At 34.4% G+C, this 18,242-nt stretch overlaps 3 protein-coding genes across 4 annotated transcripts; 2 read left to right on the forward strand and 1 right to left on the reverse strand.

Moving 5' to 3' along the window:
• The first annotated feature begins 5,556 nt into the window (after positions 1-5,556).
• trsn (translin) lies at positions 5,557-9,006 on the forward strand. Of its 2 annotated transcripts, none has more exons than XM_069126640.1 (5): positions 5,557-6,344; positions 8,019-8,118; positions 8,178-8,393; positions 8,463-8,542; positions 8,600-9,006. In XM_069126640.1, the coding sequence occupies exons 1-5, from the start codon at positions 6,342-6,344 to the stop codon at positions 8,828-8,830; spliced, it is 630 nt and encodes a 209-aa protein (XP_068982741.1). In that variant the 5' UTR covers positions 5,557-6,341; the 3' UTR covers positions 8,831-9,006. The 2 variants fall into 2 exon arrangements, with proteins under 2 accessions (XP_068982741.1, XP_068982740.1); XM_069126639.1 differs by lacking the exon at positions 5,557-6,344 and adding an exon at positions 7,555-7,713.
• LOC138186610 (glyoxylate/hydroxypyruvate reductase A) lies at positions 9,006-11,297 on the reverse strand. The gene is given in 7 exon segments (XM_069126652.1): positions 9,006-9,141; positions 9,232-9,516; positions 9,518-9,597; positions 9,681-9,716; positions 9,719-9,877; positions 9,880-10,053; positions 10,402-11,297. Coding segments are annotated over 7 exon segments (963 nt in total). The 5' UTR covers positions 10,499-11,297; the 3' UTR covers positions 9,006-9,009.
• Positions 11,298-11,596: 299 nt separating this feature from the next.
• Positions 11,597-16,497, forward strand: E(Pc) (Enhancer of Polycomb). The gene is made up of 10 exons (XM_069127877.1): positions 11,597-12,099; positions 12,912-13,050; positions 13,143-13,384; positions 13,470-13,726; positions 13,812-13,947; positions 14,033-14,335; positions 14,571-14,722; positions 14,801-14,935; positions 15,011-15,979; positions 16,076-16,497. Exons 1-10 carry the CDS (start codon positions 11,947-11,949, stop codon positions 16,191-16,193), a joined length of 2,604 nt encoding a protein of 867 aa, XP_068983978.1. The 5' UTR covers positions 11,597-11,946; the 3' UTR covers positions 16,194-16,497.
• Positions 16,498-18,242: the final 1,745 nt, after the last annotated feature.

Consider the following 18,242-nt stretch of genomic DNA (forward strand, 5'->3'; position numbering starts at 1 on the left):
TCGGAGTGAATTTATTACCAATATGTGTGTGTTAACCTTCTACTTATTAAGTTTTTTTTGTTATTATATCAACAATTCAATAAATAAGAGAATAGACGACGGGAACAGATGAAGTAAGTTCATCGATTTGTTCAATCATATTTATTGAGTGATTACTTACCTCATAATTGCGAGGATTCTTTCTTTAATTTTTCAGACGATTTTAAACTATACAAAAGTTGGCGGGGGATTGTAACTATAGTTGTTGCTGATCCACCATTTGTATCGATGGAAAAAGGTAAAGAATCGATATGTCGGTATAGAGAATATTTTCTTCTTTATCGACGGCAAGTTTTGAAGAAAGTCATTTATCGATTAATTTTATTAATAATAATTTTTTGATTCTCCCACAAAACAAATATGGAGGATTATTAAAACACATAAATGTATCATACGTCGTGGCTAGTTAATAAGGTACAAATAATTATTCTTTTACAAACAAGACAAACGTATAATGTAGAACAATAGTTTATACTTTAAGTAATCATTAGTTAGAAACCAGACAAGTCATTATTGATTGTAGTAGATGCAAATGTTTAAAGAAGTATTGTCTATACCTGCAACGTTCCCTTGATATTTTCTGCCGATTATTGACCTTGAGCTTGACCTTGCGTGTGTCCTCGACATAAGAAGAGTAGTACGAAGATAATCGTGTCGAACGAGCCCTGACCTAACCTATTCTAGGCTATGTCTCCGTTCTTTATATACAGACAAAGCCTAGGAGAGGCTAAATCAAGTTACTCTGACCCGTGGAAACAAACATCACATCCTCATCTCGTAAGTATTTTGCTACGCGAATTTTCCTTATGTACTTTTTCGTGTTATGTCATATTCGAAATAAATTCTTTTATGAAAATAACTTCTCAGGTATATTTTCCTTTTTTAAGTTTGATCACTTTGTTTTTAAATTCAATTATACCAATTATTATTTCGTTTTCCACGTGATTGGCTATAAAGGAAAAGTCAATCTTGTTGGCATAAGCAGATTTTTCGAGGGACCTCTTTTTACAACAGTGCCCCGGACGGCACAAAGAAAGCGTGTCATGCCTAAAAATACGCGAGGCACGCAGGTAGATGTGAAGAGGTCGTAGGGACTGGGAGGGAATAAAAAAAAAGGCAAAGGAATTGCACAAGAGCAGCGATTTGGTATTCAAATCGTTAGGCATGTTCCCGCCTCTCTCGCAACACAGGTCCTCCTCCCGTAGCAATAATACGAAGGCCTCCTTCGTTTAAATGTTTTCACTTCTTGTTCTTCTTCTACCTCCACGTTCTCTATCCTTTGCCCCTCCCTCCTGTCTCTTAACGTTCTCTTCTCCAGCCGTCTCTTAACGTTCAATCTCTTTTCCCCTTGTCGCACTTTTTACTCAATCACCTTGCATTAATCTGCATAGAATTATCGTTTCATTTTATGTAATTTTTTTATAATGCAACAAATAAACCAAAGTCATTATTCTTCGGTTGTCCAAGTTGTTAATTGATACGGAGAACAAGAAAAAGAGAGGCAACAATATCGAATCTATCGGAGCACTTTCAGCAATGCTTTTGTACGACTTCAACATTCGCAGGAAGAATTCGATCAACTGATCAATTCGCACTGATATCGAATTACTCGTTCACTTTCAGAGAGAAATGTCCTCGAGAAACTTCAATGCGAGAACCAAGCAGAGGCGTGGAGACTTCAACGACCGCACGTGCAATGTCCGACTAGCGCGGTTACACGAAGTCGGGACCATCGAGGGAGGCTGGTTATTTCGTATTTCCGAATGTTTCACTTTCTCCTGTGGCATCCGCGCGCTATGAAATGAAGCTGTTCCACATCACCGTCTCTGAGAAATAAATGAAACACCGTCTATGTCGACGTTTCGTCACGGCTACGACCTGCACAGTCGCTCAACCGGATCCTGAACGTTCACCAGAAGAAAAGCTTTCTTATTTATCTGGAACTGGAGTTCTTTGTATCGTTTCACACCGTATAAACTCGTAAATATTAAACGCGTCGACTGCACTGCACTCGTGGCAAAGCTGTTGCGCACTCTCAGTGTCCACGCAAAGTCATCAATGGAACGGAATTGGTAATAATTTCCCACTTGGGTGAACATCACGCTGATTAATATTCGCAAATGTATTCTATTCGTTGTAGGATCTTTCCGACGATCCTGGCTTTTCCCGCGTGTCATCGCACATTGCACTGGTACTAGCCGCGTCACAGACAGTCACACGAAACGGAAAGAAAGACAGTCATCGGTATGCTGACCGAAAGAAGTCTGCCAATAAGTCGGAAAAGACAGTGAAAACTCACGTGTCTCTCGAAAGGTAAAGTGCAAGGAAGCGGCTAACGAAAACGGTGATTGGTATACGTGGCACCGGATTGGTCGGTGCGGTGGCATACCTTGACGACACGCACAGTGTGTGCGCACATCGGCAACCTGTGCACCCACTAACCACTAACCGCCGAACCACGGGAGGCCAAGGTGTGCGCGCGCCAGGATAATATATGTATCTACGTGCGTTAACCACGTGAGAGCGGCCAGCATCTTTCCACAGGGCCTCTCTGGTGGGGACTTAACCTATGGACTGCTCTTTGTCTCCGTCTTTCTCTCGCATAAACCTTGAATCCTCGGGAAATCGCTGGAACTTTAATATATCAGTGAATTTCAATGCAATCGCTGCGCTGCGCCAGTTACATGATTTTCTTCTGTTCGATAAATTTTTTTAATTGATCAACGTTCGATGTTTTGTTGTAAGAAAAGTTAAAAAGGTTTTTCCTCGTTTCTTAATTATTTCTCTATCTGTATATTTTCCTTTTTTTTTTTTTTTTTTAGAATTACATTGTTCGGAGAGGAACAATGCGCTAACGGAAATAAAGGACAACGGTGTCCACAAATTATAGCCTTGTTTCAATCTGTTCGATCTATAAACGGAGATCTGTTTTTTTTTCGCAGCAAGACCCAACCGTGACGATGTCGTAGACATACATATTTGTTTCGGCATAGTACGTTTCCTCGCGCAGTTAGCATCGCTTTTTATCTTCATCATTGCACTGTCATTTACTTGGCATGGTAGTTAGCGTCGGTGTCTTGTTTGCCAAGGTAGGCGCTTACTTTTTTATTCGCCACCCCGTAGACGGCGAGTTCTCACTCAACATTCCCGGCAATCTCTGATCGACGAGTTTTTATGAAGGTCGTACGAACTACGTGAGCCTACCCACTTACCCAGCTGCATCGCTAATGTACATGTTTATGCTATTTGTGGCTGTTTCAGATGCGCGAAAAATGCATGCACATTATGCGCAAGTTATATGTAACATAAAACAACAATAACTTAAAGGCGTTAATGATTTTATCAATTTCTTACGGTATCGATGCGCCGTGTGTTCGCAATTTTCGTCTAGGGTATTCAGAGAATAGATTTTAAACCTGCGAAGGAAATCGAAATTTCACGTAAAATAGAGATAAACAGAAAATTAGACAAGACATAGCTCGTGCGACCCTCTCTTAATGATTGTCAGTGATCCATAAGTTCTTTTAGGACTACAGAAATCTTTAAATGAGTTCTCCATACAGGAATTCTGTGAATTCTTCGTAAAACATCAATTTCCATAACAATTGCACGAGACATTGATTAATCTATAGAACAGGATCAATTGGATGATCATATTTCTTCCGAAACATAGAAACTGTTTTATCCTCTTGCATATAGTACCAGCCTGCAGTCATCGTGAGACTTTATTTCGCAATTGGTGTTCAGTATTCCGAATTCTCATTTGCAACTTCGAAGATTAAGATGGCGGCGGACTACGGTAATTTATTAACTAGTCCGGCAAGTCAAACCTGTTGGTTCCCTGCCGATATGTTTTGCTTCTTGTGTCTGAACGCGAAGTACTGGTGTCCTTTAATATGTTTCTACAGAAAATTGTCTCTTAATTCCTTATTTTCTATTTTCCTTCATTTACATCAACGCTCAAGTTACCGTTGATCATTAATTGTACAAAAATATCACCTAAAAGATATCAATTTTATTACAGGATATTCATACGAGATGTTCCATGATTCGAATCTTCGCCCAGTTTAAGCCTGGTTGAGAGTGCCAGGATTTTTCTATTGTACGATACACAGCGTAATCGTCACATTTTTACTAATCTTTATTTCTCCAATTTTAAAATAATAATTTTCACATTCTTGTCTATTCGCTGTAGATTAACGATATTATATTCCAGAGATTATCAGTCAAGAAACTCGCAGGAAACATGATACCAACCGTGTGGAATAATACCAATATCCATCGGTACATCTTTACATAGAAGTATGATTAAAAGGAAGATCTTAACGTCAAAAGTTGGAAGCAGGTTGTAAAATGTGCTGCAGCGCATATGGTTTTTCTTAAGTGATTGATATTCGACTCGCGTCTCCTGTCGCGATACATGTCTCCTAATATTGCAAAGACTACACGATATAATTTCCAGACGTTTATTTGGATTCCATGGATTCTTCCGTTGTGCTCTTGGCTCTTAACGGTTCGATATTATGCCGGTACTGTGATTCGCAATGGCGATCAGCCAGTGGGTAGGAAATTCTCCAGCAGTGACGTAAAAAGGTAGTGCCCGGGGGCATTTCTTTAACACGGCGCCACCCATATAAAGCCCTCCTTTTGTGATCGTACGAATCAAAACAGGCTGTCTTATCTTTTAATTCCTACATTTTTGTCAGTTCGATTTATTATCGCGTACTATTCTTTCATACCTCTTTAGTTTAATATCTAGAGATATTAATCTAGTAACAGCATCGACGATTAATCGATGTATGTCTGAAAGTCTGCTGTGTATGCAGATGACCCTGACATTTATGCTGATGCATTTCACTTGTGTCGTGTGTATGCTGAACATTAACTGTTGCTCACATCGACGTAGTCAGCTTGCTTGGCTCGCATGGCTTCTAAATGAGTTTGTCTCTTGTATAATATTGCTTGCTTAATTTCAATACGATCCACAAATGCAACGTTTTTATTCTCTTCGTCACGTTACATATCGTATACGATACAAGTAATCACGACACAAGCGAAGAGGAAGCAATATGATTTAAAAATAGTGTTTCGTATTTGATAAGGACGCTATAGGAATCGAACGATTCCCTTTGTTGCTGATGTATTCGTGTTTGCGTATCTCTATCAGCGTATTGACATTACCGCGACGAAAACGAACAAGAAAACCTGTTTAACGTACAAATATTGAGCAGCTACTAGATTCCTCTTACGCTTCGTGTAACAGTCGTGACAGTAACGCGAAAAGGCATGAATATTAATCGAGAAATTTGCCGAATGCCTGAACCTCGTTTTACGACAACTTATATATATATATCATGCTGTAATTATCGCAATTTATTCTCGACTCGAGACGAGCCAAGTATACGGATGTTTTAATTTCCATTGATGTTCTTCTCAGCATCAGAAGATGTCCTGTCAAATCGAATTCCATTCGGTGTGCAGAATTTTCTAATAATTCCTTCTTCGACTCAAACAGGAAATAAGCTTTTCGTTGTATTGGTTATAGTAAAATATATTTCAAAACTACACCTAAGGCATAATCTTTCGTCGGAAGATAAGATTATACGACTAAAAATAAATTGTACACGCGGAGCACATGGTACCAAAAATTCTGCGATAGCCTACGGTACCAAGATTTTATTAAGATTGGCGCCTTAAGGAATGCAAGTTTAACGGATCATCGTCGACCAGCCTTCTGCTTCTTCTTCTTCGTCTTTGCCGTTTCCTTTCTCCTCGACAAGATCCTCTTCGATCCATTTGCTCGCACTTGCGTGTTGATACACACCAATGTAAACTCTTTTACATATCGGGCACAAAAATCACCATTTTAACAAATGAAATGCAATTACTATTGCTAGAAGGTGGTCGTGTTGTGGACAACTCATTGGTTGAAAGATTGTATTGAAATTTTCACTTATTGCTATTGTTATTCGATACTTGTGTATAGCGTTACTATTGGTAAAAACATGAATATGATAAAATAATATGATACGATAAAGTGGCAAAACAAATCAATAAAAAGTTAGCGATAGATTTTGGCGATAATTTATTTTGTAAGTTCATAAGTAAGTTCATATAAGTAATAATAAGTTCAGACTAATAGAGCGCATCGGTACTTGTAGATTGTAGAACTTCCTGGCCATTGATTGCATTATAATACTGAGACTTTCGAATATCGTACATGAAGTGTGAAGATGTTCAAGCTTGAAGGACATTTACCAACAAGGACATTTACTCTTTTGAATCTTTCATGGTGATTTAAAATGGTGAGAAACGCATATAGAGATTTACATGGATACGTATCTCCAATTATTCGGCATTACTATGTAAATTCTAACTTCTTCTGTTATTGTTCCGCTTTTCTGCTTTTTGTTCGTATTTAATGCAATGCTTAATTTTCAGAGAATTAAGCGTTTCATCGGTAGAAATGAATTTAGAGATTTTCAATATTAATATTAGAAAATCCTTTCGTTATTTGTATCAAGTAGATTTATTCAGGAATTCCTAGCAAAGTTGATCGCAGCTCGCAGCTCTTGCGAGTTCATAAACGTGGGCGTGAACTTTTCAATAAAGCCAGTCTCGTTCGGATACTTGAACGCGTGTATCGGGATCAATGACACGCCCGCAGATTCCCTGAGGTATCCTCTACGAGCTACGTAGAGGCATCCTGTAGAATTCCAACCACCTTCCTCGACTTCACAGCAGGACCTACTGGTTTCTATTTATATACCGCGCGAGACCTTGCAGCTTACAGCTTGCGCGCTTACGGACTCGGTTCCCGACCTGTGCAAACCGCTATCGCGACTCTATACTATCCTCGTATTAAACGATTATTTCCTTTTCTATATTCATGTAATGTATCTTGTTAATTGATCCAAATTTATATTAATTAACATTAATCGTATTATTCATACAGTTGTACATGTACTTGCTGGACAATATCGACATGTTGAATGTTCAATTTACAATGAGAATAAAATTCCTTGTAAGATGCTACTAATATCAATATTTATACCAGTACTAGCCTCTTCTTTTCTAAGTTTTCGATATTCTTCGTACGAACAACTAGCGAACAACACGGAGAAGTTATGTAGTATATGCTTTTAAAGAATTCTAGTAGAAGATGGAAATACGTAGCCAGACAAAATATGACAAATAAATTGTGATAATGTATACAGTACTACAATAATTGATAGAGTGCCGCAATGATAATTTATTTTCTTGTCTGGTATTTAATTTATGATGTTTCTTGGAATTACTCATTATTAACGAAAAAATTAGGAAAAAATAAATATTAAGTTTTTATTTATACTATGTCAGTATTCATTTTAGATTTTTTTATAAGGATAAGATGAAAGTATAAAGCAGCAAATTATGATTAACTATATTTATATTTTACAACAAATAAATTTTCAATATTTGGAATTTGATAATTACAATGATGCCATCTATCGTATGAATTGTTTACTATCATGTGTATATATATCGAATTGTTAAGTGTTTTGCCCAAATACTAAGGTACATTGTCTTTAAAAAGATATTTTACAAGCAATAACAAGAAATATGGGTGATAGAATAGCAGAAATCTTTAATTCTTTTCAGACTTACTTAATCAACGAAGAAGTATCGCGTGAGGTATATCCTAATAATATTTTACTAATATTGAAATTATGTGATAAGATAACGTAAATGCTAAATAATTGTACTACTACTTCAAACAAATTTTATTCCTATTGATTAATTCATAGTTATAAACAAAATGGATTATTTCTTTTTAAATACATGTTTATCCTTATGTTTATTCTGTACATGTTTTAGGTTACGATACATTAACCCTTTTTTGTTGTTTACCATTTTTAATTTTTTGAAATAACGAATATTAAAATTAATTAAGGACATACTATGTATAAAAAATGATTAAAATTCTTTTTATGCTAAAGGAAATCCGTGCTATTGTAAGAGAACTTGAAAAGAACTCCAGGGACATTTTGATGATATTGCAAAACATACATAATGAAGATAACTTTAAAGAAAACTCAAGTATGTGTGTTTAATAAATCACGAAATTATCAAAGTAGTTATTATTTTTTTATTTGCAGTTATATATGAATATTGTACAACATCAAGAGCATTGTTTGAAGATGTACGTAAGAACTATGCAAGACTTGCAGATGTCGTGCCGAAAAACCAGTATTACAAATATCATGACCAATGGCGTTTTGTCACACAAAAATTATGTTTCCTAGCATCTTTAATAATATATTTAGAAATTAAAGTTCTACTTAGCAAAGACACTGCTGCAGAAATGTTAGGAGGTATGTAATTGTTTAAAGAAATTTCTTTCATTTATTTGTATCTAATATATTTCGATACTGTACATGTAGTTAGTAATGATAGAGAGGATGGTTTCCATTTGGACTTAGAAGACTACCTAATGGGACTATTACAATTGTCTGCAGAATTGGTAAGCATATTGTATAACACATCTGTTGCAATTACTTATTTGAATATTATATTTCAGAGTCGTTTTGCTGTAAATAGTGTCACTAGTGGTGATTATAATCGACCTATAGAAATAGCACGATTTATAAATGATCTAAGTGCAGGCTTTAGACTCCTAAATTTGAAAAATGATTCTCTAAGAAAACGTTTTGATGGCTTAAAATATGCGGTTAAAAAGGTAGAAGAAGTGGTTTATGATCTCAGTATACGAGGTTTGAAACCAAGTTCAGCTATTGAAAATACAAAGTAATTATTTTTAAAAATATTTTCTGTAAGTAACATACTGTCATACATAATAAATTATTAGATCAGCTATTTTCTTATTTATAAATTATAATAATTATCTACATTTATGTTAATTTTATACTGAATAAACAATGTCTAAAAATTTGATACGAAATTCTATGTATAGTTAAACTATTCAAGTACTTAATAACCATCTTGTAAATTTGTTATATTTTGCAATTTTGCACTTTTAATATATCTTTGATAATTTTAAACAAAATATTTTGTTACATCTTTAGCACGATTTACACCTGAGGTATGTGGTGTAATGATAACCTGCATAAAAATATTTCCTATTATTTTGTAATATATTAGTAAGAGAAAATTGGATTTAGTTTTAATTAATGTATGTATGTATGTAATTACTTGTGTTAATGTTCACAATTTACTTTCTTTTAGCAATGGTTCTTCTGTAAAAACATCTAAAATTGTTCCTGAAATCTATTGTTGCTCAAGTGCGTTTAATAAATCTATCTCTTTAATTATTTTACCTCAACCTATATTGATAAGAACATTGCCATGATTTTTACAATTCTGTAATATATTTCTGTTTAACAAACCTAAAATACTAGATTTAGATGGTAAAACATTAATAATATAATCGCAATTTGTGAGCATTTCAGACAAATGTGCAATTGTTCTATGTTCATCAAAGATAATTTAAGTTCTCTTTAAGTGGTGTTCTCATCACTTCCCATATGGTGGCTCCAAACATTTTTAATTTTTCTGCAACTTCAAAAATTAAAAACATTTTTATATAAAGTTAACTAGTATTTATACTACTAATAACAAAAAACACTTCGTAATATAATTACTTGTCTTCCCAATATTTCCTAAACGTAGAATACTCCAAACAAATCACAAATAAGTCTGTGATCAGAAATTTTCCCATCTGTTATCCACTCTTTATCTTTTTGATTTTGATATTGCTGTCTCTGATCACATTCAAAAATAAAAATATGTGCAATTACATACTCTGACATAGCTGAAGCTAGACTTTTGTCTGAGAAACTGCAACTGCATAATTTTTATCTTTTTATCTCAGATTTGAAGCTAGTGATTTGATACCAGCCCATGTTGTTTGTGTCCATTTTACAGATGGTAACTTATCTGTATATGGTAAAAACAAATTACAATCAGCTACAACTGTATCTGCACTTTGTAATTTTGACAGTGTATCAAATTTATTTGAAAGAAAAAAAAAGACTAGTTTCTAAGTCTATGAAGAGACATGTTCATATTGTATAATTAATGTTTCTAAGAACAAAAACACGGGAAAATGTTATCTTTAAGTCTTCTGCAATAAAAGATTAAGAAATTATTACGCGTAAGTTGTAAGATATATTAGAAAAATGCATTGAAAATTTAAAATGGGTGGATTTTCCGCCAATATCTGAAACCCAAATGCGCAAATACAGTACTCAGCATGTCGTAGTAGTAGTGCGTTTTAACACGTGCTTGCTGCGAAAAGGTCTCTTGAGCTGAAAAATTACGAGCTCTACGGGTATGAAAGAAAGTGTATGTCAAAAGTAATACCTGGCAAAATATCAAATATTGTTAAGTTTGGAAGTTGAATTCGAAGATGGTAAGATAACCTAGGAATCACAGAAAGAATTGCAATACTCTGCGTCATGTCGATACGCGGGAATATGATTTAACTTCAACCAAAGATTCCTTCAATTAAATAAAATATTCTACGATGAACCATCGCTATAACTGATTTCAAATTAATGGAATTAATATCTAACTTTAGATTCGTTGCTTCGACATGTTGCACCAATACATCTAACCTAAGTTTCCGTTCAAACGGAAGATATTAACACTTATACTTTTTTATTTACATTTTCCATTTTATTTTTACTTTATTAGTCTCCAAAATATAATAGTAATATTATTGTTAAAATTTTTTGAACTCGGTTTTCCGTTTACATTACATGAGGAAATTACAATAACGAAAATATCTTTTTGTGTTATTAAAAGTTAGAATGTATTAGAAAGATATCTAGTTAAATTAAAATGTGCTTCATTTTAATATCGAAATTGTAAATAAAAAGAATAAACAATATCATCTAATAATATCAACTAATTTCCAATTCTTGCACTCTGTGAAAGATTTAAAATTTAAAATATCCTCGCATACGCGACGCGTGCGCAAATTAAAGTCACTTAAAATACAAAACATAAATGTATGTAAATACTATCATTATATCAGAAAGTATAATTAAGTCTTATCACCATTAATTCTTCTAAGTTACTATCAAATATATAAATGTAAATCTTGCAATTAATTCCATTTTTTTTTAATCTATGTTTTCATAACGCGATGAAAAAATGTTAACCTTAGTACTGTTAAAAAATACACATATAAAATTTTTTGCTGTAAACCTGTAACCGAATATTTATTCATGTTTACTTTTTAATAATACCATATAATTAAAAAGTCTTTGATTTGTTTTTATGAAATATAAAGTGATAGGTTTAAAAAGCCTTAAAAATTTCGACGCCACCAGACAATGTTATAAGTCGCATAAACGAGATATACATTTCTGGAAACTATTAAAATGTATGTGTAGCATTTAATTCGAATATTATTATAGACTGACAAATATTTTGAAAGATATTTGATTCGATAGAGTTTTGAACACTGGTAAATCGAAGGGAGTGTGAACGAGGCTTATAACAAAGGGAAACGCGAAGCATCCAATAGACGCTCGTGAGTCGACCGGTGGCGGTAGCAAGCCGATTCCCGCGCGGCGCACGTCGCATCGCGGAACTGCTCGAGCTGAACGTGTTAAATGGCTGTGCGTCGGCCATGATGGCTTTGAGCAGGGACCGTGTCACGCAAACATGTTTTCGAAGTGATATATCTCGTTTGGTGACTGAGTGACCGTGTTCCAGCGCGATGGCCGGAGAACGATGAGGCCCTGAGCGCTCTCTGTGCCGGGTATTACGGCCGCAGGGCCCCTAACCAGGCCCAGTCAGGTTCACGTTCCTTAAGTCCGAGGCCCGAGCCGACCCGACTGGTCTCACGGTTCGACACCAGCCACCTCGGTTGTCAACACGCGAGCCAGCCGCCTCAGGATGAGCAAGCTGTCGTTCAGGGCCCGTGCCCTGGACGCTTCCAAGCCCATGCCGATTTATATGGCTGAGGAACTACCGGATCTGCCAGATTACTCGGCCATTAATCGTGCTGTGCCCCAAATGCCCAGCGGCATGGAAAAGGAGGAGGAATGTGTAAGTCGAACGTTCAACCTTCTTCCAGCATGTTTTCCCTGTCCGCCATCTTACTCTCATCTACATCTTCGTAAACAACCGATAGATGGCACCTTTCTTTACCATTATTATGTCTAGATATTCCTTATTTTTATTGTTAAACGTAATTGATAAAAATATTTTATATGTTATTGTTGTTCCTCATACTTCTGTACACCTTCTTACGTCGCTATTGACAGCTGTCAGCTTTGTATACTGAAGTAACGATGGAATCAAAATAGATGGTTTAACGTTGCTGTTTAACGTACAAGAATTTTTTAGTTTTCAGTTTTTCTAATTATTACATTCTTTTTATAGCATATTATGTTTAGTAATATAATTTTTGTATGATGATTATTTCTTTCTGTTCCCAAATATGTAAACAGTAAGCATTTAATAGTATGTTGTCATTATATACAATAATGGTATCTTATTGAAACAACGCTAATAATGTGTATCTACTGATATGTTGTGTAGTATGATTTTCATGTTATTTAGCTGTCTCTGCTTATACTTTATGTATTTTAAATATGTCATTTCCATTATTTCCTGCTTTATTCTTATTTTATCAATATATTCAATGTATTTGATTGACCTTCATTAAAATATATGTTTAAATGCTATTTTACAAATATATATAACATATTATTAAATATCATTGTACATTATAGATTTGTGCATAATATTTAAATTTTCTTATTCCTCCTTATAGTAGCATATGAAAAAGCAAAAGTTTAAATAATTTTATATTTTATCAAATTTCATATTATTTATTGTACTAACTGTTTGTGTAGGAACATCACTTGCAAAGAGCAATATGCACAGGTCTGATCATTCCTACCCCTGAGGTAACTGATTTAACAGATGTGGAAGCTTATGACAAAATATATCCAGCTGACTATAGGCTACCTCGTCAACTTATACACATGCAACGTAAGAGAATATGATAAACAATTTTTAATATTTAATGATCAATATTATTGTATATATAACAGATTTAATAATTGTATACGTTTTTTCTAAAGCTTTTGCTATGGAACAAGATATTCCAGACTATGATATGGATTCGGAAGATGAAAAATGGGTTGCAGTACAAAGTCGTAAGATGGACTTGACTCCTCTTCAATTTGAAGAAATGATGGATCGTTTAGAGAAAAGTTCAGGACAAACTGTAGTCACTCTTAACGAAGCTAAAGCACTTCTGAAAGAGGATGATGATTTAATTGTTGCTGTGTTTGATTACTGGCTGAATAAGCGTCTTAAAACTGTAAGCTTTTACATTTTATATATGTAATGGTTAATAATTACTGATAAAATTTTATTAACATCATTGTGCCCTTTCTCTGTCTCAGCAACATCCTCTTCTATTAACGGTTAAAACAGAACATCGGTTTGGTTCAGCTGCCAATAATCCTTATTTAGCGTTTAGACGTAGAACGGAAAAAATGCAAACGCGTAAACATCGTAAAAATGACGAAACTAGTTATGAAAAAATGCTGAAGCTCCGTAGGGATCTTAGTAGAGCAGTTACCCTTTTAGAAATGGTTAAAAGAAGAGAGAAAACCAAACGAGAACATTTACATCTTACAATTGAAGTATATGAAAAAAGGTATGGACACGATTTTCCAATTTTTTTATATTTCTCTCCCTATAGAATTAGATTTCGAATATTATATAATTAATGAACTTTACAGATATCAGGCACAAGACTTTAACGGACAAATATTGGCAGAAGTATCAGCGTTGAAGACACCAAGACCTGCTTTTGCTCCACTGTTCACGAATCAGTTTGGTGTTCATCAAAATTGGGCAAATAAAGTCTGTAGTAAAGTGAGTATTTTTTTAAGGTTCCATATTACTCTAATATTCTAAAAAAGAAGTTTTACTAATGACAATACATTATTGTTTATTTTAGGATGATGTAGTACCCAGGAAAGAAAAAAGACAATATAAGAAGCGAAAGCATAAAACCGATAGCAGGGGAGGAAATTTGGAAGATAATGGTGTACGGGGTGGAACAGGTAGCGGAGGTGGTCGAGGAAGTCGGCCTGGTGTTCTTGGAAGCGGGCTGGACCCGCTAATAAGTTCAGACGAAGATAGTCCGCTCCCATCTCATTCACATTCTCAGCCCTCGGTTCCTTCAGATCGCGATGATGAAGACACTCCTGATGAGGGTCAATTCACTTTCCGACGAAATAGAAATAGCACTTATCTACCAGTGAGTGCAGCTAAGTTGTTCCAAATTTTTATTTTACGATTCGTTCTGACATAAACACACGTATACCGAATATTGTATGTATTTGAAACAGGACTATGTATTGTTTAATTTTACACAAGCTGTTTAATGTATCATGGGTGTCAATGAAAATCGCTACGAATTATTTTAAAAGTGTGGAAATAGTCTTAAAGTTCTTTTTTTCAGGATTGTAGATATAGAGATTTTCTCTTTGCAGCCTGTATCAGGTGGATTTGGAAACTGGCCTTGGTGTGATAAAAGTGAAGGGGGCTTGGCTGATAAGAAGTATAGGTTTGCACTGACCAGTATCAGCAAACCAGTACCGAGATGTATTGGTTTTGCGCGGCGGCGAATTGGTCGGGGTGGCAGGTATGATATCTAAATATTTAGAAATAGCTATGTAAAAGTGATATCTCTTAATATCGTTTAATATTATGTCACTTTCAGAGTAATATTGGATCGCTGTTCAACCGATATGGATGATATGTGGTCTTCTCTAGATTTTACAATACATCAACCAAAACGGGAACCAGTGGAATCTGATACAACTGCCACATCAACAATTCCAATCAAGAAGGAGTGGTATGTTAAATGACAAGACATAGAAATTTGATCTTAGAATAAACGAACTAATTTATAAATTTATCTGTGATAAAGGTTACACTTCCGACCAAAGACTCCACCTGTGTCAGTGCATAGTCCAAGTGAAGAAAGTAGTGATACGGACTCAGATATAGAGCCAACATTAACTCCATCGAAACCGCTTCCATACCCGTTCCCACCTGAAGCGACATCTATCTGTGTGGAAGTAGAGCCCGAGCGTGTAGGAGATGAACCACCTTTTACATCAGAATTCAATATCGCTGATTATTTCTCGGTGGATACGCTATCGGACTTTGATCTTGCCGTTGCGAGTATAACCGGTAGTGCGTGCATTAGTGGTCTATCGGATAATAACTCTAACGATATGCGGACAGACGAACTGGGTAGTTCACATTTTGTTGTGACTCCGCTACCTAGCAGTCTTTTGGCACAGCCTGCAACACAACAGAGTCGGCCTCAGTGCAGTGGTAGTGGTTTTAGTGTTGTAAATACTTCTACGAGTTCTACAGTCCCGTCGTCTTTCTCGTGTACAACCAACCAACCGACAACGTCGAGTGTAGTATCTACGCAATGCGTAAGTGGTGCTACTGAGACACAGTCGAACCAGTCTAAACAGCAACAACATAGACAATTACCAAACAACAGCAATCCTGTTTCCATTCTGTCTAAATCCTTGACTAGTCCAACGAATAATAGGAATGGCGGTAGCTGTGGCAGTGGTAGTGCTGGAGTCAGAGTGTTTAGTGCAAGTACCACAACTAGTGGAACAATTACAAACTTTGGCAATGGACATCAAAATGGGCCATTGTCTCATATAAATAACTCTAATAATCTTTCAAATAGCACTCACGTTGTGAATAATCAGTCAACGATAGTTCTGCCACAAAAACATCCGCCGTCCACTCTGCTACCTGGCTTTATCACACAGAGCAAATTGGCGAGTCTCGCAAGGCAGCAACAACAGACGCAGAGTCAGGCGCAACAAATCCCAACGTCCGGGGAAATTACGCTTAATAGTAATAGGTAAGCATATTCATTGTTCAACTACATAAGTAAAAATTTAGTATCTTTGACTACTTTGAAAATATCTGTTATCAATGATTCCATAATTGATTATAGTGAAAATTTGGATATGAAGGTGGATGGAGTGGAAAATGCAACTTGCGATGGTAAACCACAGCAACAGCAGCTTGTACGGGCAAATAAAACAAATTCATTAGCGATGGAAGTGACATGATGCCTGCTATCGGCACCCCTGTTGCCGCCAATACGTCACTGGGGGCTTCGCTAACTTTACCTTGCCTATGTCTGTCTACCTTCTGGAGACTGAACATACACTACGTGCTCGTTAATGCGAAATGCGGTACGGCTAGATTGCAGAAATACTCTGATCAGTTGCCTGTTACAGCGATGACAACGGAACAGTGTCAATTTCATTGCAAGTACCAAGTTGTTTTGACCATGAAATAGACTATAATTTATTTCTCTAAGTCGTTTGTTTCCTTGCTACTTGAACAGTCACAATTATTCGAGGCAGTCACAGTGTTTCATTAAATCTTTATAAGGAGTAGTTCATTTCTTTTTGGTATATTAAATTTAGTATTAGTTTCAGACTGTTGTTATGTTTCTTCATTTCTTGATATAAATATCTTTTTAGATGTTAATAGATAAATATGAAAATAATATAATGTACATACTCTTTGTTTTCTGAAACAAAAAATAGTTTTGTTCAACGCAAGGGAACTTTTATATTTGACAAAATTATAGCCTCATATTTATCAAAAACTTGGCAGAACTCCTTTCTCATTTTTTTACTCATATGCAAATGATACCGTTGAAACATGTTTAATGAAGTTACTAAAATTATATCATAGGCTTTCTCAAACACAGCATTAATTATTTTAATTCCAGAAGTATTACAAAGAGATTTTCGTTTGAGTGTTCTTTTAGAAATTTTGCATGTTTGGAATACATATTCGTATTTTTGACAATTAGATAAATCTGAGAGAAGGTAATGACTAGTACACCATAAAATATTGTAAAAGCTAATTCTAAATTATATTATTTTGAAATATGAAATCTAAACTTTTGGCGGTATATTTCTGTGTGTACATTTATGATTGTAAATTTTATTTAAATGATATAAACTAGAGATAGAATAGATACCTCTTGTGAACAATGTATAGTAAACCTTTTATAAATAATCTTAATACATGTCGTTTTTTCGAAGCTCTTAATGAACTCAAATTAATTTGATTTACTGTGGATTTTTATGTTTATTTCAATACTGTATATACATACATTCAGTTTATATATAAGAAAGTATTCATCTTATTTCTTTACAAGTATGTTAAAATAGTAGTATGTTAAAAGCTTTCAGGCTGTGAAATAATGAAACTATTAACAGTAATAATCTTTATATTAGCACATAACAAAGGAGGTTCTAATTGTTTTATAGTTTTGAGGGCCACACATTTCTATTTCAGTAACATACTTTGAATTAATATAAATGTAAATATAAATTAATATTTATATTTATATATTTATATTTATATATAAATATTAATATATTTATATATTTATATTTATATATAAATATAAATCTTAATGTTGCGTTTGAGAAGCTTGTATCATGAAAATCATATATTACATTTTGACAAGTTCATGACATTATGGTTAGGGTTTATAATATCTACACAGAACATGTAAAAATTTTCGTCTTTCAATTTAGTAATTGCGAGCTGTGGAAATAAGAATAACGATTAATGAATTTATTTGCCATACAAAATATGAAAGAAACGATTTTTTCTGCATAATGATATATTAAATTTTATTAATTAGCTTGCAAGTAAATTGATTACTCATTTTATGCAAAAAATTGGCATACAGTGAAATTGTGTACTATTAATTTGTTAAGTACTTTATAGCAAGATTTAAGTAACAGTATTTGGGAAAATGGGTATATCTTATATATGTATATTCATACCAGTAGAATTCTTTACAAAAAATTGATACATTACATAAATATTAGAATAATAGCTGAGTCTGTGTTTAAGCTTTAAATAAGGGATTATCAGCTTCCTGCTTAAATCAAACATATAACGTCGTATCAATGAGTACTAATGCCATACAAAAATTTAGTTGTTTATGCAGAAAAACAGTTTTTAAAATCTACTGGTATAATTATACGAAAATTGAGATTGAGGCATTTACTGGTACATAATCCATATACTTTGTTACATAATTTTGCAGATAAAAAGAAAAGTTTAATTACCACTAGATAAAA

The sequence above is a fragment of the Bombus flavifrons genome, chromosome 14, assembly GCF_040668555.2.
Source record: "Bombus flavifrons isolate JBK064 chromosome 14, iyBomFlav1_principal, whole genome shotgun sequence".
NCBI classification, from domain to species: domain Eukaryota; kingdom Metazoa; phylum Arthropoda; class Insecta; order Hymenoptera; family Apidae; genus Bombus; species Bombus flavifrons.